The sequence below is a fragment of the Alosa alosa genome, chromosome 4 (assembly GCF_017589495.1).
Source record: "Alosa alosa isolate M-15738 ecotype Scorff River chromosome 4, AALO_Geno_1.1, whole genome shotgun sequence".
Taxonomy (NCBI): Eukaryota; Metazoa; Chordata; class Actinopteri; order Clupeiformes; family Clupeidae; genus Alosa; species Alosa alosa.
Window position 1 is genome coordinate 31,690,565 of NC_063192.1, and position 24,328 is coordinate 31,714,892.

The 24,328-nt window shown below is 42.4% G+C and overlaps 2 protein-coding genes across 2 annotated transcripts; one reads left to right on the forward strand and one right to left on the reverse strand.

The window, feature by feature from the left end:
• Positions 1 to 1,583: 1,583 nt before the first annotated feature.
• Positions 1,584 to 13,464, reverse strand: LOC125293555 (cilia- and flagella-associated protein 100-like). The gene is given in 17 exon segments (XM_048241528.1): positions 1,584 to 1,775; positions 1,859 to 1,952; positions 2,207 to 2,409; positions 2,910 to 3,045; positions 3,446 to 3,597; positions 3,831 to 3,879; positions 3,999 to 4,089; positions 6,366 to 6,553; positions 6,693 to 6,773; positions 6,910 to 7,052; positions 7,055 to 7,072; positions 7,554 to 7,618; positions 8,338 to 8,515; positions 12,410 to 12,516; positions 12,808 to 12,867; positions 13,183 to 13,276; positions 13,376 to 13,464. Coding segments are annotated over 15 exon segments (1,662 nt in total). The 5' UTR covers positions 12,851 to 12,867; positions 13,183 to 13,276; positions 13,376 to 13,464; the 3' UTR covers positions 1,584 to 1,661.
• A 1,627-nt stretch (positions 13,465 to 15,091) lies between these two features.
• On the forward strand, positions 15,092 to 21,052 carry LOC125293554 (Krueppel-like factor 15). The gene is given in 4 exon segments (XM_048241527.1): positions 15,092 to 15,265; positions 16,389 to 17,465; positions 17,468 to 17,630; positions 20,848 to 21,052. Coding segments are annotated over 3 exon segments (1,344 nt in total). The 5' UTR covers positions 15,092 to 15,265; positions 16,389 to 16,453; the 3' UTR covers positions 21,017 to 21,052.
• The last annotated feature ends 3,276 nt before the right edge of the window (positions 21,053 to 24,328 follow it).

Sequence of the window (24,328 nt, forward strand, 5' to 3'; positions counted from 1 at the left end):
CCTTTAAACCAATGAGAGTGACATCTGTCATTCCTTTTAACAGCAAGCAGCACAACATCAAAAGCCACGTTTATATTTTGACAGTCAGTGCATTTGAAGGAATCTGCTTCCAAGCGACACCATGTATGCAACACAGGGATTCCACTAAACCTTGCTTTATTACCTGTGTGTGACTAGCAGAGTATAGCCTACATGCATCTGCACTCTCCTATTAATTGAACCATGGTCTCAAAACAGTTCTACACAGTTGATTTATTTTCACTATTGACTGAGGTAACAATCGAAGACATAGCCTGAAAAAAAGCAACACTTACCCCAATAATGTTCAAATGACTGAATACAAATCCTAAGGATATTTATCGTGCAGACGAGTTGTTTGGGACTTGTTGCTAAGGGCAGCTTACATCTCGTGACAGTGCATCTTCAGCTATGCTTTGTATGTGCCTTTCACTTTTGACCAGGTTTTTTTTGGTCAGTGGCGTAATGACTTTTAGAGGGTGTAAGACAGCGTTTTTTTGAATCATGCGCCAGACCACACCTGTTTCGTTAATTGACACACCCTTGGGCACAATGTTTAATGAATGTAGGAGCACATAGCGAAAAATTCATCACTGAATTGGGTGTAAGATAAGAACAAGCCTTGCATCACGCTTTGCGCCGGGTGTACGATAGGGCACTAAAAGTTTGCAGACTCAATAATTATACCTCTGTACATACAAAATATGTAATGTATAGTATATTTCTTTAAATCAAGAAAAAGAAAACTACATGCAGACATTTTCACAATGTAATACTAAACCAGGCTCTAAGATGGACCTCATTCATGTTACAAACTTAACTGTATTTATCATTATGGTTATCAATAATATATGATCATATGAACATACAGAAAATCAGGACAGATGTTACCCAACTCCTGGTACAGGCAATAGTCATCTCATGACTTGACTACTGTAATGCCCTCCTGACAGGTCTCCCAGCCTGCACAGTGAAACCCCTTCATATGATCCAGAACGTGGCAACGCGCCTGGTCTACAACCAACCCAAAAGGGCACACGTTACCCCGCTGCTCATCCAGCTACACTGGCTACCTATGGCGGCCCACATCAAATTCAAGTCTCTAACGCTTGCCTATAAGTAGTCTGGTTCTGCTCCCACTTACTTGAATGCCCTCATACAGGCATATGCTACCTCCAGACCGCTGCGCTCCACAGACAAACGACGTCTAGATCTGCCACCGGTACCTCAGGCCAATCCAAACTTTTTTCATCTGTTGTTCCTCGGTGGAACATACTACCAGTTACTTAATAGAGCAGGGACATCCCTCTCCATCTTCAAAAAACTCCTGAAGACTCCTCTCGTAGCACTACTTACAACAAGTCTTGCTGATCCTAGCACTTACCACCTGTCTAGAACTGACTCTTGAATGTTTAAAAACAGCACTCACTGATGCACTTATTCTTATTGTACTACACCTTTTTTTAAATTGTCCTAGAATTGTTGAGAAACTGTTTACCATGTTGTTAGTCATTTTGGTTAAAAATGTGTCAGCCAAATGTAATGTAATGATCATAGAAACAAACAATGTTCACATATATTTTATTATTTTCAATGATGCTTCATATTGCACAAGAAGCCAAGGGGATTTGCAACTTGCAGAGCTATGTAAAAAAGTACTGATGTTTGTCCATCTCTAGATCGGCACTCTCGTCCACCTCGTACTCCAGGTTCTCCTGCATGGGCGGCTGTGAGCGCGGCATGAGTTTCCTGCCCATCTGAAAGCACAGCACCACTCACAGTCAGCACAGCACTGACATTACACAGGTCCATGATGGAATGAAAGTGTGTGTGGGCTCACAGGTTTCTTGATGTCGGCCTGGGCCCTCTCCAAGGCCTTACGGAGACGCTCCTCCTGCTGCTTCTTCTGCTGACACACCATCTCCTCCCTTTGCCTGTGGAAGCACGGCAGAAAAGTTAGGAGTGCAGAAGAGTCACAGGGGGACTTCCAAACATATTTATTTACATTTGAATCATTTTTAACTACATTGGTAGTTAGATGGTGCTTCCCAGTATTTCCATATATCATTTTGTGGTTCAATTAAAATATAGATGAAAGATGAAAACACTGGCTGGGCTGAAAAGAGCATGAGTTCACATATGAGGGGCATGACCCCATCAGAGGCGATGCCTGGCAAGTGACCCTGACCGGCTCCTTCGCTCCTTCTCGCGGACCCTCTCCACCATGAGGAGCCGCTCGCGAGGCACCAACTCCATGGCCTCCAGAAGCTCCTCAATGCGGCTTTCAATGCTGGTGAGCATCTGCAGCGTGGTGAGGTTGGCTTCCGTCTCGCCTACGCAGAGATGGTACACCTCCCCCACCTTCTTGCCCAGGGACTCCAGCATGCGGTCCTGCAAGGGAGCAAGCAGCCAGGGGGAGAAATGGAGGAGAAATGGAGGAGTGGATGGATGGAGCAAAGGAGGAAAGTTCAATCCCTTCAAATGGATTACAAGGTACATTATAATGATATGCTGCAACCGTATGATTAGGCTTTTGGCTCCTGCAACCTTTCATGCTTTCTAGCTATTCCCAGGACACAGCTTTTAACAACCAAACACAACTCATTTACAGCTGAAACAGTGAAGTAAAAGTATTCTCTTCCCTCGGCAATTCTATGCAATTGTGAGATTACTTCACATATTTCCCTCACGGGATCAAAAGAGTATATATACATATTGTAACAGTTTTGGTTGAACAATTTATTAATTACTTACATTTCTTAAGGAGAAACATCCATTCATTCAGAGCGAGAGAGAATAATGGCAGGTAATGATTTCAGCAAATCTCTGTGATTTGTAATTGTGTTTGTGTTTGTGTGTGTGTGTGTGTGTGTGTGTGTAGCGATACAAACCTGATGATCTGCTTTGTATTCTCCGAAAGAGAAGAGGCGAGCTTTCAGCTCCAGCTCTGCTTTGTTCTCTTTCACCCTCTCAATGGCACAACTAAGGATTTCAACCTGCTGGGCCAGCTGCTCAGTCTCCTGCTCCCTGCACGGGACACACACACACACACACACACACACACATACACACACACACACACACACACACACACACACACACACACACACACACATACAATGTTGGGTTTAACTCTTTATCCAATATCATTTCCAAATAAACAAGGCACAAATACCTGATATCATATACAGCAGAATGTTAATGCTAATACTATACTATGCGTGGACATTAGCCTAAGCTAATAATACTATATACTATGTGTGGACATTAGCCTAAAGAGTATAATACTTATACTATACTTATACTATGGACATTAGCCTAAGCTAATACTATACTATGCATGGACATTAGCCTAAGCTAATAATACTATATACTATGTGTGGACATTAGCCTAAGCTAATGCAGCATCAGTAATGAGGCCCCTGACATCTTTTTGCGGGTGTTGAGCATGGTGATGCGGAACTCCTCCAGAGACTCCTCAGTGTCCTGGGAGTTCTGAATCAGGTTCAGATTCTGCTTCTCCAGCTCCGTCAGCAGGTCCAGCAGCTGGTGTGGATCCGTGAAGAACAGCTGAGGGTCCTGCACACACGCACAAATTAATATAACATAATGAAAGGCACACATGCACCTACAAATGATCAAGGTATCACAATGCATGCAACGAATAACAATACAATAGAATGGCATAAGACACAATTCATACACCTCATTCTTTTTGGAACACTGTATAACCATGACCATAGCACTTTGTCTATCTACAGTTCCTGAATCAAAAGCCATGCATGAAACTAGAGAAAGAATATGTGCCTTGCCTCATACTCAGAGAGATCAGCCTCAATTATGGGAGACGGTAGTTCCTTCCTGAGACAAAAACAAACAAACAAATTCCTCTCAATTTCAAACAAATGACATTTACTTCAGTGCTATACACATCAAATGCAGATGGTTTGTATAGCATGGATAAACAAAATTGCACTTACGTCTTGCTCTCCTTTATTGTGGGCATCGCTCCTTTGCGATGACTTTTGGGGTCAACCACAGGGGGCAGTTCTCTCGCATTGCTATCCTTTCCTGTGAAGACATATCATGGGCTATATTTTAGCGATCTGAAACGCACGGTCTGAAGAGGACGTTTGTGGTGCGGTGAGTCCAAAATCGTTATCTTAACGGTGTAGTAAGTTCGCAAGATGCCAAGCGCATTGTTCAAAAGGGTTGTTCTTATGTTTCTTAATCAATCATGGGTGTGTTTTGGGCGTAACATCCATTAAACCAATGAGAGTGACATCTGTCATACCTTTAAAGGCAAGGAGCGCAACATCAAACAGCATGTCAGTATTTTGAAAGTCAGCATCTTTAATAAGCTTATACTTATAGCAAACGTGAATAAAAGACACAAAATAAGGTTGCTGTGAGAATTATCAGTGTGTATGTGGGATTTAGGCGACCATTACATTTCTTTTAGCTTTTTTTTTTAGCTTAACTTTATATGTCGTAACGTCAGCTAAACTCAAACTAAGTCGCTTTGGATAAAAGTGTCTGCTAAATTAATACATGCAAATGTAACCTTTATAACTCATTTGTAAATGCGTTGCAGGGCATAAAAAGTCCTCACTTTAGATGAGCTCACAAAATGACATTAACTAAGTATAAAACATCTATTTACAAACATTTTTGAGGCAGTTATTTTAGTTATTTTTTTTTTTTTTTTGGAACGGCAACTTTCCATATTCCTTTTTCAAAACGGTACTTCTACTCTTACTCAAGTGCATTTTTTGAGCCACTAATCTACTCTTTACTCCGCTACATTTTCAATTGCCTTTTGTTACAAGTACAAGTTTATTATCAGAGGAGAAAGTATCTCGAGAGATAAAAGCGCACCTCTCCCTCGGTGTACAACGGCGTGGGAGAAAATTAACAGGGCTTCAGAATGCATTGCTATGTTTCCCCGCGATTATAAAAGTAATGGGGCAGCCGTGGCCTACCGGTTAGCACTTCGGACTTGTAACCGGAGGGTTACTGCCCTTGAGCAAGGCACCTAACCCCTCACTGCTCCCAGAGCGCCGCTGTTGGTGCAGGCAGCTCACTGCGCCGGGATTAGTGTGTGCTTCACCTCACTGTGTGTACACTGTGTGCTGTGTCTGTTTCACTAATTCACAGATTGGGATAAAGGCAGAGACCAAATTTCCCTCACGGGATCAAAAGAGTATATATACTTATACTACTTAATGACTGGCCTACCGGTATATAGAATCAATCAGATTACGTTGTAGCCTACTACACGGAAGTAAACACACACACACACCATTACCCCCATACATACATATTCACAACCGAACACACACAAACATAAAACACACACACACATGCAGACAAGCAGACACACACACATACACCATTACTCCCACACAAACACTCGAAAGCGAATTCAAACACACACACACACAGAAGCACACATATAAACAAAAGCAAATGCACACACTCTTACATACACAAAAGCTGTAAGAGTAGGGAATGGAGTAGGATATGGAGACAAATGGACAAGCGTGATTTATTTTTGCAGAGAGAATGTGCAGGACTGAGCGACGGTCGTATTTTGTACCGCTTTGCGATACATCTAGTTTACTTTCCTAATGACTGACAAGGGGTTACAGTCGAAAAACTGAAAAAAAAAGCAACACTTACCCCAATAATGTTCACATGACTGAATAAAAATCCTACGGATAGCCTATTCATCCTGAAAATAAGTTGTTGCCTGGGACTCGTAGCCCTTGTTGCTAAGGGCTTATCTTGTCACAATGTGTCTGTGCTTTATATGCACCTTTTGCTAGACCAGATTTTTCTTGGTCAGTGGCGTATGATTTGTAGTGGGTGTAAGATAGCGATTTTTGGATCCTGCGCCTGACCACACCTATTTCTTTAATTGACACGCCCGTTGGGTTGAAAGTGGCCCTGGGCTATGGCAAATAGACCTGCTTCTGTGATGCTATATGAAGTATGTGTATGCATACAGTATGTACAAAATGTGTGCATGCACACTTTTGCATGATTATATAAAAGGATTTTCACTGATTTGCCACTATTAAATTACTTTATTCCTTAAATTATTAAATTAAAGGAATTTCACTGATTTGCCACTATTCTATTAAATGTCCACTAAAGGACCAACAGATATGTTTGAATTTACCAAATACATCCAGAATATCCTTTTGAGTTTTTCAATTATAGCAATCAATGTGAAAGGGCTAGAGATTTTGATGTTTGATTTTACCAAATACATCCAGAATATCCTTTTGAGTTTTTCAATTATAGCAATCAATGTGAAAGGGCTAGAGATTTGGGGAGTGTACGTTTGCTTGCTGTAGTGACAGATGGCCCCTGCACTCCCTTGGCTGCTGTTTGCTGCTGCTGGTGGATCTTCTCGGCCATCTCCCTCCGCCACTGCTGCTTTTCCTGCCACTCCGGCGGGGAGAGTTTCAGCAGGAACTCTTTGTAGTTGGTGTACTCCCTCAAAATGTCCTCATACTTGGAGATATCACTGTGCATTTCAACACCCAGAGAAAGAATCACATGTAGAAACAATTAGAAATACGAGATCATAAACACACTGCACAAATGCAGTCACCATTTGGAATGTTTTTGATAGCTTAAGTGATAATCTTTCTCTGTGTCTGTACCTTTTCACTGCCACTATTTTCCCTGTAATCTTTTTGATATCTGCAATTTTCTCTAGCCTGGCTTTAGTCTCTTGTTCAGCACTGTGGTGGAAGTATATGGAATACATGTTTAATCACAGTCCAAAAATCATATTATCGTATATATCTATACAACTACATAATATAAATTATTTGGCAGAGTCTACATATCTGTGAGATGATTATCAAACGTAAATACATTTTTATGGCCTGCACAGAGCTCTTGTCATTCTCCTTGAGGAACTCATCAAACATGACTGCATCTTCGTCCAGGAAGTGCAAGGCCCGCTGTAGCTTGGTCTCTTCTGCCTTGGCCACCTCGTTAGATTGGTCATCACCTCTTGCTTCACTGCCAGTGAGTACTACCATTGGGAGTTATCACCAAAACAAAGGAAAAAAGAGACACACCTTTTGAGCTGGATTCTCCCAGTCATCTCAGATGTCTTATTCTACATCTCCCACTATTTGGAATTTATTCAGACAGTATACTAGTGGGTTATACACATTCTCTTTTGGTACTTACTACTAATTAGTAAGTAGAGATCAAGGCTTACTAGGTCATTATTAAGATTATATCAAGAATAAAGGCCTAATTCGTCATGAACAAGAAATTTTTGAATACACGCCTAACAAATGATTAATGTTGCCTAACACATGCCTTACACGTCACTAATACAGGCATTAATTAGGTATGTATTAGTGGCTAACATGTGAACCTTAAAATAAAGTGTTACCCTGTTTTCATTTACAGGAAGTATTTTACCAAAATATTGATTTTTCGAAAGTAGCTATTGTATATGAGAGAAGTAAAATAGTTTAAACTTCACTGATCTTTTCCCTTACCTCAAGCAGAAACATGTCCTTCTTTTTGCTCATGTAGTCACAGATTTTTTCTTTGTCATTTTGTTCTAAAATGAGATTGAGAAAAATATTTGTATGGATGGTAACTTTTTAATCAATTTGATAATCAGACCTTAAGTGGTGTCAATAGAACATTATTAATCAAATGTTAATCAAACATTAAAACAAACGCCTGAGGGGTTCACTACAAAGTGAGACTACTGGTTTATCTAGGTAACCTCAGGAGAAGGCTGATCACTGAACAACACTGCACTGAACATCTAAATGTGACATGCTCTTTTGAGATCAGTGGTTCCTCCTGAAGTTACTTGAATAAGCCCAGAAACCTTGGTTCACAGGTATAGCCCTCAGTTTCCCCAAGAAAACTGACTCCAGTGAAGTAGAAGAGTACTCTATGAAAGGAATACAAATCAACTGAAATCTTCAATATATGGCATGGATTGAACATGCTCTGCATGAAAGACAGAGAGGGCACATATTATTGCTCATTGGAAACTAGGTATGCACTGTAGCTTAACATAGACATAGCATGTCTGTCAAATCCTTATATCTGCACAGATTAAACCTGAACTACTGTAGATAGTCTGGACGCTGCTCTACTGCTCATGACCATCATCAGAATTTCACCGATTGCAGTTAGTGTTTGTCTCTGAAAAGGCAACCGGGTGCCCCGATACTTCCCCTTTTAATAATTTACCGAAAACAAAGGGTCATTTAGCGAACTAGGATTTACGAGGCAAACTGATTTGTTGTATGCTCTACAAACCTTGGATAGCAGCTTTCCTCCAGGAAGGACCACTTCTGAGGGAGGTATTGGCTGTCTTGGAGTCAGCTTCATTCTCCCACCTCTTCAGAGCCTGGCGAAATTCCACCCGTTTGTCCTGGATTTTCCCCAAATATGTGCTCTTCTGGTGGACCTTCAGCTCCTTCTGGTGCTCCAGTTCCTATGGGATCATAGAGAACAGTGTCATAACTAAATGTGCTGTGGCATGCCACCAGCCAGTTGTTTATTGCTGTATCCTGCGCCCTGGTGTGTGATTAACCTAGGTTGGTGATTGGCTATGGACAGTGATTGCTGTACAGTGAAGAAATGCCTTTACAGATTCTAGGTACAGCCTGCGGCACATGTTGTGGCTGTATCAAGCCAATTTTGCATTGATGCTGTATCCTGCTGTCACAGGCCGACCCGGCTCTTCTAGATCCTGAGCTGGGTTTTCCCTGTCCTGCTACCTGTCATCTCACTGCCGTACCTGTGCATGACCTTGATTGCTTTTTGGATTACAGATTCGCTTATCGCTCGGCTCACTGGTAAGGACCTCGGACTGTTTCTTGGATTGATTGTTTGCCTGCCTGCCTGCACTGTGTAACGACCTCGGACTGTTCTTGGATTTATTCTGTACCTGCCTGCCCCGTGTAATGACATTGGACTATTTGAAATTATGCTTACTATCTTTCGTTAGAGACTTTGTTGCAATAAAAGACTTTGTTTGCCTTATCCACTGCATCCGTGTCTGCTTTGGGGTCCAAATCTGCCCACAGGCCCATATGGCGTGACACCTGTGTCATGTTGTAGTATTAATTTAGCTGTTCATCAAGCACTGTGGGAAGCCCCCAATAGCACAAGGAATTTCATCTGTATTAGTACAATTTTGTTGCTACATAGCATAGCCAGTTATGTACACAGCAAAAGATTTCATAGATCAATTCAGTGTGGTCTGAAATCACCAAGAGTTTCTGTAATGGGGCAGAAATCCCCTTAACCTCCAGGAACTTAAACGGTCCTCACCAACAGAAACCTCCTTCTCCATGGGCTTGTGGAACTGTCAATCCATGATCAACAAAACTGACTTCATAGCTGGCTATGCCAACCACCTTTCATTGGAACTCCTTGCTCTCACTGAGACTTGGATCAAACCAGAGAACACTGCCACCCGGCTGCAATCTCCACTAACCTTACACTATCCCACACCCCTAAGCCTATCTGGACCGAGGAGGCGGGACGGGCCTGCTGATCTCCAACAAATGGAAATTCACCCCCGCTACTGCCTTCAAACAAATATGTCTCATTCGAATTCCATGCCATCACAGTGATCGCCCCAGCAAAACTCTACGTGCTGGTCATCTACCGCCCTCCAGGCCAACTAGGGCTTAACTTTATTGACGAACTTGACACTCTGCTATCCTCCATCCCTGAGCATGACTGTCCGCTTCTTGTTCTCGGTGATATGAACATCCACTTAGATGCCCCAGGCTCAGCGGACTTTTGGCCCTGGTCCACTCCTTTGACCTCGAACTGGTTCAAAGCCCACCGACTCACAAAGCTGGCAAAGAGCTTGACTTGATCTTCACGGAACTGCAGCACAGACACCCTCATGGTGGCGCCTCTCCATCTTTCTGACCACTTCTTCATCCAGTTCAGCGTCAGCCTGTCAGAACAGCCTCCGGCTCCTCAGCCGATGGTCACATTCCGCCCGCAACATCCGGAACCTGTCTCCAACGCACTTCTCCTCTGTGGTTGCCTCGGTCTACCTCCCACTCAACACCTTCTCCTCTCTGGAGGTTAATGAAAACCACCGACTTCGCTCTGCTCCACACTGACCTCGTGTCTAACCACAAGGCGGCTCGATCCAAACATTCTCATCCATGGCTAAATGATACCCTCTGATGCATGGCGCACAAACTCCGCGAGGAGAGGAAATGGCACAAATCCAAACTAGCTGACGACCTCAAAACTACCAGACACTCCTGACCTCCTTCTCAGCCAGCATCACTGCTGCTAAGACTGCTTTCTACCATGACAAAATCAACAGCTACAGACACTTTCGAAAACTTTTCTCAACCTTCAAATCGGCTACTCAACCCTCAGCTGCCTCCTCCTCCATCCAGCCTTACTGCAGATACCCTCGCCTCATTTTTTTACAAACAAAGTGGCGGCAATCAGCAGTCAATTCTCTACATGCCCACTCAACGCATCTGACTCAGATGCCGCACTCCTACAACCTCTAGGGACTGCTGGAACATCTTTTTTCAGCATTCACGCCTCTCTCGAGAGTGAAGTGTCCAGACTCCTGACATGCAGCCGTCCTACCACATGCTCGCTGGACCCTATACCTCTGAGCCTACTTCAGTCCATCAGCCCGACCATGGCTCCAGCTATCACACATGTGATCAATGCCTCGCTAACCTCTGGCACATTTCCAACAGCGTTCAAAATGGCCCGGGTAACACCGTTACTTAAAGAAAGCTTCTCTCAACTCTGCTCAAGTCGAGAACTACGCCCTGTCTCACTACTGCCTTTCCTATCCAAAGGCATTGAACGAGCAGTCTCCACAAGGTCTCTGACTTCCTTTCACAGAACAACCTTCTGGATCCAAATCAGTCTGGGTTCAAAAGCGGCCACTCTGCCCGAAACGGCTCTGCTGTCTGTAACAGAAGCCTTAAAGAAGCCAGAGGCGACCGCTCGGTCATCAGTACTCATTCTGCTTGACTTATCGGCTTGCCTTTGACGGTTAATCACCCGTATCCTTCTCTCTATACTGGCTGACATGGGAATCTCGGTTCTGCTCTCTCCTGGTTTGAATCCTACCTCACAGGACTTTCGTTTAACGTATCATGGCTTGGTCAGCTATCCGCACCTCACCATCTCACCACAGGGGTCCCCAGGGCTCAGTGCTGGGCCCCCTCCTCTTTGCTATCTACACCACCTCCTTGGGACAGATTATCCGTTAAGCCGCGGCTTCTCATACCACTGCTATGCAGGCGACACACAGCTCTATCTGTCCTTTCCACCTGGCGACCCCTGGTTTCAGTGCACGGATCTCGGATTGCCTTTCAGACATAGCTACATGGATGAAGGCACACCACCTCCAGCTGAACCTCTCAAAGACTGAACTGCTGGTCATCCCAGCTAAACCTACCATACACCACGACATCAACATCAAATTTGACTCCCTGTCTGTTTTACCGACCAGGACTGCAAGAAATCTAGGAGTTGTTCTTGACAACCAACTAAACTTCTCAGATCATGTTGCCTCAGTCGCCCGGTCATGCCGTTTAGCACTCTACAACATACGGAAAATCAGGACTTACTTGACTCAAGATGCTACCCAACTTCTGGTTCAGGCAATAGTCATCTCACGACTTCGACTACTGCAATGCCCTCCTGACAGGTCTCCCCAGCCTGCGCCAGTGAAACCACTTCAGATGATCCAGAACAGCGGCGCCTGGTCTACAACCAACCCAAAGGGCACATGTTACCCGCTGCTCATCCAGCTACACTGGCTACCTATGGCAGCCCGCATCAAATTCAAGTCTCTAACGCTTGCCTACAAAGTAGTCTCGGTTCTGCTCCCACCTACTTGAATGCCCTCTTACAGACTTACACTACCTCCAAACCGCTCGGCTCCTCTGATCTAAGCGACGTCTAGCTCTACCACCGTGCGCTCAAGCCAATCCAAACTTTTTCTCATCTGTTGTTCCTCGTTGGTGGAACACACTTCCAGTTCCTACAAGGGCAGGGACATCCTTTTCCACTTTCAAAAAACTCCTGAAGACCCAGCTCTTTAGAGAACATCTACTCTCATAGCAACACTTACAACAAGTCTTACTGATCCTAGCACTCACCAGCCGTTTTAAACTGACAAGTAACTGTTAAAAAACAGCACTCACCGGCCGCACTTATTCTTACTGTACTCTAATGTTCTTTTAAACTGTCCTAAAATTGTGAGAATTGTTCTAAAACTTACTGTTTACCATGTTGTTAGTTGCTTTGGTTAAAAAGCGTCAGCCAAATGTAATGTAATGTAATGTAATGTAATGTAATGAATGTGGACACTCACCTGCCTCTTTTTCTTATTCTGTTTGTTTCTGAGAAGAAAGATGTCTTCTTCGGGGAGTTTGAAGGGGTTTCTCAGTGAAATGCTTGAGTCATTATTTCCAGCGCCACCTGCATGAATATCATAGAGAATACATACAATAAAAACATGGCTTTAGATGCCCTCACGTGCAGTGCTCCGAGTGTATAATGAGGTGTGGATGAAGTGGTGTTATATTGGCACAGCAGCTTTTATTTGGAGAAGGTTTGGGAGAGAAATGTCAGTGGTGAAAGGGTGCAACTAAGCCCAGGGAAGACACACACAAATACATAATATGATATAGCCTTGCAAAGACATAATCATTTTCATTCAGATATTGATAAATAACTGTCTCTTTTAAAGGTGTGGTGATAGCTTGTCACCTGACTGTGGACACTCTGCTTTGCCTCCCATCTTCATATTCATCAGGGCAGTTTGTCTTTCTGCAGCAGTGAAAACAAGTGATGTGAAGAGACAGATGGAATATAGTATCAATACATTCATGACAATACAATACACAAAGGCCTCATCTTTTTAATCTAAAGTAGCCTATGTTATAAAAATGGCTCAGAATCAGTTGATCAAACACATGTTTTTGTTTCCTATCCGTTTCCATTATTTCGATATAATTTTCAGAATTTGTACATTGCACTGTTTCTTCCATTATTTCCTGGTAGCCTACATGGCTTCACATTTGGGTAATTATATTAAAAACTAAAGCAACATCAAATTACATGACTAAAATTAGGCCTACTTACTTTGTCAGATGGATTCACCAACGCTTGCATTTCACAAACCCAGTCACATGAATGAAAACGATCTTTGATTTAATCTAGCCTATGTAGACATTGTCTGAAAATGTCAGTGTTAGCTTACAGTTTGAGGTTGTTTTATTTATGAAGGTACTACGAACACCAGGTAGAGTTGATCAACAAAATGACGAGAATTTACCCTAATATCATCGCGGATAAAATACGCCTAATCCTGGATAATCTCTGAGGAATGTTGCTTGACGCCCTCCTCGTCAAATCAATACTGCGTCATAAATGTGTAATAAATCTGGCTCTGTAGCCGAGCGCTCTAGAATCATAGAGAATCTTTGCTCTGTAGTATGAGTGGCGGGAACGTCATAATTGAACTTCAAACATTTAGTAGGCCTACTTGCATAGCCGACAGATGGCGATGAAGACACAGTTTCTCCACAGAAAGAGGGTTGGAAAGAGAAGAGCTATTGTCTGAAAATTTGAATGAGCAGTGGGATGACTTTGCAAGTGTATTTTTCTCATTAAAAGACTCAGTGAAACGTTTCCATTAATTGGTAGGTCCTAGGCAACTGCATTATTGTTGAAGCATGATGAATTTGAACCAAACTAAATTGATTTTAACTAAACTATAGAAACTTTAGCCCATACCAGACAGTCAGTTATGTGGCCTACTTGAGGTTATGGGTAATTATGAGAAAGGGAAAAAAACGCCATTAATTAGGCTAGTTTTATACACATTGTTTTATGTGTATGGTTATGGTTATGGGATTTAGCAAAAGCCTTTGTCCAAATTGACAATAAAACAATACAAAATTAACCATACAAAACATTTCCATAGCCATTAGCCTAATGATGATATTATTGCTTAACTCACTGAGTAACGTGGACCTCCGAACTCAATTGAATACCACTGAGTCCAAATGGAACAAACATAATCCCAGTGACCTGTTTTTTGTACTCTGGCCAAAACAAGAAGACATATTTGTTGGTAGAAGATGCCCTTGAGTGTAGTGAAAGAACATGCAGCCTTTGACCTTGTCATGTTTTTAAAGGATTTAACAAACAAAGAGTAGCCCTGCTGCAGATAACCCAGGGTCAGAGGCATGTGCTGCTGTGCTGGGGAAGGGCACACACCTCACCAGCAGGTCAGCTCCTCTCTTGTCACACTTTAATCAGTATGGGTAGGCCCAGGTGGCTAATAGATAATATGACTGACTGACTTAGGCTACTCGGTAGGCTACCTCACTGACTTTGCCCACAACTTTGCTGGAGATGTTGTCTGCTATGTTGAGTGCTGTAATGAATACTGATGCCAAAAAAGAAAGTTTAAAATTGTAAATGTGTTAGAATTACTTTCTCTAATCTGAAGTAGAGTCATTTGTTGGATGTGTTTGTTTTTGTTGCTGCCATTACAAAATGGCATGTCATTGAGAATCTATGATGCATTTGATCTTGTCTAATGGCTCAACAGCGATGGCACCAGCTGTGAACTGTGAAGATCTAAATCGGAAGATCCTTTGCCAAGACCAAAGTCACCAAAGTCGATACCAGCTGTCTAGGCAACATGTAGGCCTACAGGCTACAACATGTGTCTCAGGCTCTCAGCCATATTGGAAGGACATGTTCTGGTTCTCACGGGGGAATGTTGTCCAATATTGGCTATTATAGATAGTTTCCATAGTAAAACTTAATCATTTTTGTTAGCCAGCTGTGCGCAACTTTGGTGTGGCTGTCGGCTGTTGAACAGCAATTGTTCCATTGACGACACACAGACGACAGTCCAGCCTCTGACAAATCCGACCAATCCCTGAAAGGGCAGCAGACGAGCCTTCACAACCTACCCATAGTTTTCTCTGAACTTACTCGGCAGTAATCATGTGATGGTAATGTAGTAGTAGCCAAGTCTACAACAGGCAAAGACCGCATGATCGTCACTGTGCTCAGTGTTGCAATGTGAAGCTTGACGGAAGGTCACACACACACACACACTCGTGTACTGGTACAGAATTTAAGAAGACGCTGTAGGTGAAAGCATAGGACTGGATTGTAGATAGGATACCAGACTTTAAATTGCAAGGTAAGTTTGATTCATTTTGTTATTTATTGTTAGATTTATTTTGCATATGCTAAGTCTGGGGAGGCGTTTGTTTACGAGACCACAATGGTGGTCATATCTGGGTTTAATGCATTTGTGGAACAATTTAGTGCATTTCAGTGTTCCTCCAACTGGCATTATGAAACTATGCAGAAACAACTCGTTGTCCTCGCCGGTTGCATTGAGAAGCCTGCTGTTTATTTCTTCCGAAGACGCTATAAAGATTTAAAGGATGTATGCAAGTTATTCATGTTATTACAACAGCGCAAAGGTTCAAGATGTATGCAACGGATCAAAGTTATTACAATTTAGGATATAGCTAGCTCCTGCACCTTGCCTGATTACATAATACGACTGTAGGTTTTGCACTGTTGTAAGATAACTTGAATATATTTCAAATATATATATATATATATAAAAAAAATATGTCCTATATCTGTAATCCACATCAATGCTGTTCTGGTGACATTGCCCTTTGAAGGTTGGGTTATTCTCGGTTAATTGTCAACGCGGATTTGGGCGTCCCGAAGCTCTTCATAGGCTGATTCTGTGGACTGTGTGTAGTTACAGTAGTACGGGATTGTTTATTAGTTAAGATCACATAGGGTTTATTAGTTAAGATCACATAGGGTTTATTAGTTAAGATCACATAGGGTTTAACGATATTACAGTTAAGTTCTTTGACACATTACAAGGATCAGTTTAATGCAGTTTGCATCAGAATTATTAGTTCCAAAGTAGAATAAATATAGTTTGCTTTCCCTGCAATTTAAATGTTATTATTTTATAAATAGGTAAGTTCATTATAAATGGTGAAGCAAGCCCAAGGTTGTACATTTTTCCATTCTGTAGTGAGGCTGTAGCTTTGTTACATATGTTCTCTCTGTCATACCCCTTGTGCCTGACAAACTACAGAAGTTGGTTAGGGTTTCAGTTTCCAATGATGAGATCCACATTTGTGTGTGTGTGTGTGTGTGTGTGCGTTAATGCGTTTTGTGTGTGTGTGTGTGTGTGTGTGTGTGTGTGTGTGTGTGTGCCTGTGTCTGTGTTAGTGTGTGTTTTACATGTGGTATTGACAATAATGTATTGTTTATGCTCGTTGTAGGAAAAAGGATCTTGTTGAAGCCTCCCAAAAGGAAACTGCTGGGTTTTAGTGGGAGGGAGCAGGGAATGGTGGATCACTTGCTTACCAGAGAAGAGACCTCCCTGCCTTTCTCTTGTTCCCCACCAGGCTACAGCCACTTAGCTATGGTTACAGACGAGGGTGTCTATCACATGCTGCCCTCGCCCTTCTCCGAGGACGACCAGAGCGACACCTCCAGCCTGCGCTCCTGCTCCAGCCCCGAGTCCCAGGTGCTGGGGTCCAGCTACGGCAGCAGCAGCAGCAGCGGTGAGAGCCAGGATGGGCTCCTGGACTTCCTGCTCTCGCAGGCCACGCTGAGCAGAACCTCCTCTTCCGCCACCAGCGCCCCCAGCACGGTCCCTCCCCTTCTGCCCATGGGGCTCGCCTGGGAGTCACGGCGGGAGCGGACGGCCAAAGAGGAGACTTCCGACTTCCCGGCGTTCCCGGCGGATCTGGAGGACCATGCCCGGTTGCTGTTTCAGCCCACGCTGGAGGAGATTGAGGAGTTTCTGGAGGAGAACATGGAGGTGGTCGCTCTCAAGCAGGAGGCCAGCGATGAGACTTTGCTGGAGGGTATAGAACACATCTTTGGGTGTGAGGCTTTTGCACAGAACCCAGACCAAACTGTTTCCACCAGTGTTGATATGGTCACTGTTGACACTGAGAGTGAGAATGCAGAGCTCATGACGGGCTCCCCCGTGAGTGCTGCATCGGGTGTTAAAAAGGAGGATTCCTCCAGCAAGTCAGCAGTGTCGGATGGGACAAGTGTACCGGTCATTTTACAAATACAGCCCATCCAGATCAAACAGGAGCAGAGCCCGAATGGATCTCCGGCACCACAGCCCACCCCGTCAGCCTCGGACATCAAAATTGCCCAACTCCTGGTCAACATCCAGGGTCAGACTTTCGCACTGGTTCCTCAGGTGGCACCGCCAGCTAATCGTAACGGCTCTTCCTCAAAGTTTGTCCGCATTGCCCCTGTTCCCATCGCAGCCAAGCCCATGGGTTTAGGAGAGGGAGGCATTGCTGGTTCCCAGGGCACGGGCCTCCTAGTTGGGGCCAGAAGTTCCAGAAAAGCTCTGTGGCAGACCTCATCAAAATGCACAAATGCACCTTCCCAGGCTGTGCCAAGATGTACACCAAAAGCAGCCATTTGAAGGCACACCTCCGGAGGCACACAGGAGAGAAGCCCTTCGCCTGCACCTGGCCTGGATGTGGCTGGAGGTGAGATAGAGAGAGTAGAGAGAGAGAGAGAGAGAGAGAGAGAGAGAGAGATTGGTGATATGACAATATTGTTCTTTGGATTCACAAGTAGGAATAACATGTTCAAACAATCAGTTATAATTCCAAAAGATTTTATTTGAAATATTACATCAAATCTCCCATTCCTGCTTCCCAATCTTACAAAATAAAGATATGAGATTAGGGTATTTCTTTCTCTGCACATCCTTTAACTAAGTTATGGAGTCCCATCGGCTGGACAACTCTCTGGCCAGAGTCCACTTTCGACTACACATTGATACATCATTATAAGTAACAGATTGCACAGAGTTTTGCATGCAGGTAAAAGATCATGAGCATATTTTGTCACATTTTCCCTATCTCCATTTTTGTCCCTCTCTCACAAAGCTCTAGATTAGATAAAGCCTTTGAAGTAAGGAAAGACTTTGCTCCCTCAGGCATCTGCTGTGTTTGCTCTCCGTCTGCACTTGGCTGCATGCTCTGTTAAAACACAGCCAAACTGCAGTCAAGTTCGTAAACTCGAAATGTGCTGATGCTACAAACACTTTAAATGACGGAGATGAAGCATGACATTTCATGTCAGTGGTCACTGTCAACCGTTTCAACCACGCTTAAACTAATCTAATGGGTTTGAATGGTCAATTGAATGAAGCAAAGGAGCTTGCAGCTATAGATATCACAAACAGCATTGTTTTCAGAAATGTCTTTGTTTCTCTACATAGAACCACAAACAACAGACAGACATGCAGCAGTGATATACTGTAGATATGACTTATTATTATGGAGGATACATATGAAGACTAAGCTATATGACTTCTTATTATGGAGGATACATATGAAGACTAAGCTATGATATGACTTCTTATTATGGAGGATACATATGAAGACTAAGCTATGATATGACTTCTTATTATGGAGGATACATATGAAGACTAAGCTATGATATAGATATGACTTCTTATTATGGATGATACATATGAAGACTAAGGTGTAGGTGGCAGAAGTGTTGTGGTAGCTGTTGGTATCTGTCTCGGTGTCCCAGGTCAGAGTGTCTCACATTAGCCATAGTGTGCATTCATGCCCTCACTCTATCTCCTCGTGCCAGCGTTAGATTGCCACTTATAGACACTCTGGGCTCCACTGTCTTTATCAGTGACCTAGGTTAGCCTCTCTGCAGGGAGAGCTGCACTGCCTCAGGACAGTATGCGGCCTTCAAAGTTGGCATCCGCGACCTCCTCTACGTGGTCAGGAAATGCATGTGAGGGAGAAGAAGAATGCCTCTTTGGCCGTCTGTAATTTGGCTGTCTCGTAGTTCTATGAGCATGTTTCACATTCCTTTGGTTCCCCACGAACAGCAAAAGAGGCCAAGTGACATCCAAATCGACAGGAGCAAGCACACTTCATACTTTCTAAGTACACATGTGTAGATGTCACAACTTCTGAAGTGTGTTTTCATATAGTTTCATATTTCTGCATTTGTCAATGATAAGAATAGTGAAGTTAATTTACCTTAGAGAATAGTAGAGTTTTAAACACAACCAAATTTAGTTGGCTCATGATGTATGATGTGAATTGGTGCTTGCTGCACTTCTATTTAATCTAGTTTCTTGTTTCCTCTTCTGTTGTATATCTTGTAGTATGTGTTTGACTTAGAAAAAATACTCTTGAAAAACTGTTGAATTGGCTGCTGACACAGCAAGTCTGAGATTAATTACAAAGCAATTGCAGCTTGTATAATTGTAGATGATTGCTTGGTGGTGATGTTAAATGCTGTGTTGGCTGTGGAATTCAGTTCCATGCATTTGGCTGTATGAAAAAATGAATGAATTGCGTGTGTGTCTGTGTTTGTGTCCATGTGTGTGTGTCCATGTGTGTGTGTGTTGCCACTGATGCTATGTACATGTGTGCTCTAGAGGGCAATGAGTTTAAACTACAGCTGTAGCTCAACAAGCTACAAAAGAGCCCAGTGTGAGAGCTTTGATGACTAGGAGTACAGAAGTACCCAGCAGTGGGGTCACTCCACCCATGCCCAAGGGTCTCCTCCAACACACTCAACTCCAACGAGCACATTAAAGAAAGGCATTCGTTCTGGGGCTTGGGAAGCTGGGGACTTACCTTGGTGGAAATATCATAGGGGTTTTTTGCACTTTGAGATGCCAAAGAGGACGTTAGTCTTTCTTGAAGGAAAGCCACTGATAAAGTCATTATCGGTGTAAGGTCTGCTGAGGACATTGATCACATTGATAACATAGAATTTTTGTACGTTGCTGTGGGATGTGGAAGTAATCTCTTCAACCTTTCTTTACACTCACTGGGGAAATGAACCTCTATGTCATGTCAAGTGCTTGATTGCTATGTAATTGTTACTGATATGTCTTGCGGTCTCTTGAAGAGGCCCAGGATTCTATTCTAAGGCCACAAGATTCTGTTCTTAATGACTCTGCAGTAAAGTCCATGGTCATCTCCAAAAATGTAAATAAAGAGAATGTATTTGAGAGGTGTGCAATAGCAGTGAGTTATGGCAGCACTGGACCTGTTGTCATTGTGCTCCTTATTATAAAACAAATATGCAAATGTTATGTTTGGAGAAAAAATCAACAAATGCAGTACTACTGTTTAGAGATGCACAGAGAAAGCTGGACTTAAATATGTGAATGAATAAGTCAGAGTCCAGGGCAGGAGAGGATTAACTCCTAACTGGACTGTCAGCCAAACAGCAAACAGCCAGAATGTGTGTAACCTCAGTGATGTGACAAGGACTGAATTTATGATACACATGTGCTGTTTCAAATAAGGGTTGGGCAAAAAGCTACGAGCTGGTGACATTTGCCAGGATAGTGCACATGGTGTCCTCTGGCAGCACATATGTAAAATCCATAGGAACATATGACTCTGCCTAGTAACAAGCAATAATATGACTGTAATCTTTTCCATGGAGATACCTGATGATGATTTTTGTTCTCATTCACAAAGATTCTATTTGTGTTCAATTAGAATACATTTTTAAAATAAATTTGGAAATTATGTGAACTTGTGGTTGTTTATACTATCATGCCATCCTCACTCTCAAATGTGCTACTGGTTGTATTGGAGCAGGGGAGATTACAACATGTCAAATGCATTTGGAAACACATTTGATGTGGCATGAGATTTGGAAGCAGGTCGCCTGGCTGACTCTTGTTTTTTTTTTTCTCGCTAGGTTCTCAAGGTCAGACGAGCTCTCGCGACACCGACGCTCGCACTCAGGAGTCAAGCCATACCAGTGTTCCGTCTGTGAGAAGAAGTTTGCCCGCAGCGATCACCTGTCCAAACACATCAAAGTCCATCGCTTTCCACGAAGCAGCAGGACAGTGCGCTCTGCAAACTGACCTCAGACAACCCCCTTGGCTTGGACTGGGGCCCAGAGAGGGGTGGGGGCGGGGGGGGACTGGGGGGTGGAGAACAAGAGAGAGTGGAGAGAGTTGAAAGGAGAGAGGAGAGAGAGAGAGAGGAGAGAAGGGAGAGAGGAGAGAGAGAGGAGAGAGGAGAGAGTTGAGAGGAGAGGAGAGAGGGAGAGAGAGGAGAGAGGAGAGAGGAGAGTTGAGAGAGAGAGAGGAGAGAGAGGAGAGGCAAACATGGGAAAAAAGAAAAGGAACAAGGGCTGTGAAAAAGCTTGTGTGTGAGATTTAAAGACAGAATGGGTCACACAGGATGAGAGAGTTTGAAAAGGTGAATGGGAAGACTGAATATGTGTGATAGTGTGTGTGTGTGTGTGTGTGTGTGTGTGTGTGTGTTGATGAGGTGATCCAGGAAGAGAAGTTTAAATGTGGTACTGTGATAATTTATTGAATAAGGAAATGACTGAAGGGAAAGATTTCAAACATGAAAAAACAAAATCTGTTACTTGATATGGTATTATTGAGTTTCATTTAGAGTGTATTTTTGTAGTTTTTTTACTCTTTTTTTCTATTCCAAATTTTAGACAAAATAAATATCATAATTTAATTTTCAAAGTACTTTAATGTTTTATTGTTGATGTACCTGCCTATAACTAAAGCATCAACATTCCTTATCCTACTCTATGATAATGTCTCTCTTTGCCAATGTAGTTGTGCTATTTAGATCCTCAAAACCAAAAATGTAGGTTCATTTGAACTACTGATCACTGTCAGGATCATGCCATTATAAGCTATTGGCAAATGAGGGAGATCCTTTGCCTTGTGTTTTGTTGAGGGATAACTGTGATTTGCTTGAAGTCTAATTAGGTCTATGGGTCAGTTCATGACTACCGTTGATGCCCTTAAAGGAAATACGCACATTTGTACTTATTCTATAGTACTGACATTTGGATTTCTATCCCATTTATGAAGGAATATGACCTATTGTACATTGTTTTGGCCTAAACACGTGATTAAGTATATTTCTGTGTATATCTTTTTTCTGTATATGATTGTCATTGTTTCTTGAAGACTCACCTTGGAATATCAAAAATGCTATACATATGCTGGGCTTAGTATATCATCTATGTCCAAATTGGGGGCCAATGAAACTGTTATGGCACTAAAGTTTTAAATATGTCCACTTCTTAAGTGAAGTACATAGTAAGTGATGTTAAATAATTATTTTGATTCCATGGACAGACTCAGCCCTGCAGTAAGACCCATAACTGGATTATGTGTTGTGTTCTTTTCTGGAATACTTGTTGACACCAAAGATTCTAGAGCCGGAGCTCTGTTCTAGAATCTTTGGTTGACACTAAGCAGCTACAGACATGGAAAAAAAGAGCTCCTCTATGTCACACACAAACGACTGCCTCAGCTCATGGCTACAGAAGCTACTGGAAGCCCTAAAAGCCTTTTTTCAAGGACTGGCGGTTGTCCTGTCCTGCCTGATGTGTCGTTGCACATTTATTCAACATTAACTGAAGGCATATGGTGCTAAACTCCCCTGGACTGCCTTAATGTCACCCCATACCATCCCCCAACTCTGTCTGTAGATGTGAACTGTAGAGCAGATTGCACCTGGCCTTGCCCAACATGAAGAAAGTAAAGTCTGGTACGCACCTGGCTAACGGATAAATGACTGCAATTTTGGAAAATGTAGTAATAGTTTGGCTATGAAGGCTGAACAATAGATAAGAATTACACAGTTGCACCAATGGGGTTCATCAAGTGTTGAAGTGTGCTAAAACATGTAATGGATGTAAACATTGGCTGTGTAAGAGGGAAAACTGATCTCCCTGCGCAATCTCTGTGATTGTACAAGCATGTTTCTCAAGGTGGCAAGACTGGTACTACTGGCAAGATGACTTTCTAAAATCCCCTCAAATGTGTAAGGTGATAAACAGTTGTATGCAAACTTCATTCTGAAGAGCTGTGGCCTTAAAGTAAGCTGTTTCCCCTGCACTTTGATCCACATCTTGGCTTTCATGTCACTCATTTTATGGTTTTAGATATTTGTGAATGAATACCGGGGATGTTTTCTTTTTTTCATTTCATTTTTGCCTTTTGTTCTTGTTTGCACCAGGGCAAGGTAATACAGGCATGAGAGTGAGTGATTTAGAGTGAAGTGTGAGCTATGCACAGTCAGCGACACATTCCTTTCGATCCATTTGAAACTCTTGTACTAGCAGGTGCTAGCCGGCTAGCTGGCTGGTTGCCACCACTGAATGTATGTAATTGAGAGGAATGATGTGTACCATGGCTATGTCACAGGAGAAGAGATATTCCTCTCATAATATATCTTAATCTGCAGCAGTGTAAATTGTGAGAAATGTAAAAAGTGTACATAATTCAGTACAGGTTATAAATATATTTTCCCCTTGGTCTTCTTAAGATACATTTACAAATAAATGTAAAAGTTCTATATTATTGTCTTGTTCATTGTGATGCCTCTGAAAAGTTTGCAAATACTATCAATTAGTAAACAAAGCATGATATACTCCATGGATTTATATACACTACTGTTCAAAAGTTTGGAGTCACTTAGAAATGTTCTTGTTTCCATCATGAATGATGTGAATGCCTGTAGAATGAAAGGGCTGATCTTTAGTGCAATACACAAGATGTTAACTAATGGAAAGTCATTCACGGATGACGTCATCCATCTGAACCAATCTCCAACTACCCGTTTTTGGGATTTGTTCATGAGTCATTGCTTTTATATATTCGCATTGCAAAGAACCAAGTCAAGTCAAGTCAAGTTTATTTATATAGCACATTTCATACACAGAGGTCATTTAATGTGCTTTACATAAACAAAAGCAAACAGTAATAACAAATAAAAGCATAGAAGGGCAATATAGTGAAAGAATAGTTCAAAAGGTAAAAATCATAATAAAAAAAACTCACAAGGTAAAATCATTAAAAAAAAAAAAAAATTAATAAGAAAATAAGCAAAAGTAGTAAAAAAAAAAAATAAAAGTAATAAAAGACAGGTAAAATAATTTTTTAAGACAGATTCAGAATTTGTAACTCAGCGCAGTTAGCAGAAAGCATCTGAGAACAGTTTGGTCAGCAGAAAGTTGGTTCCAGAGCTGAGCTGCATAGCAGATAAAAAGCTGCTTCACTATGTTTAGTTCTAACAGCAGGTTTTACTAACAGGTTTTTCACCTAGGACCTGAGAGGACGAGAAAGTGTGTAGCCTACTGCTGAAGCATGTCTGATAGGTATTTAGGTCTTGCTCCATTGACTGATTTATAA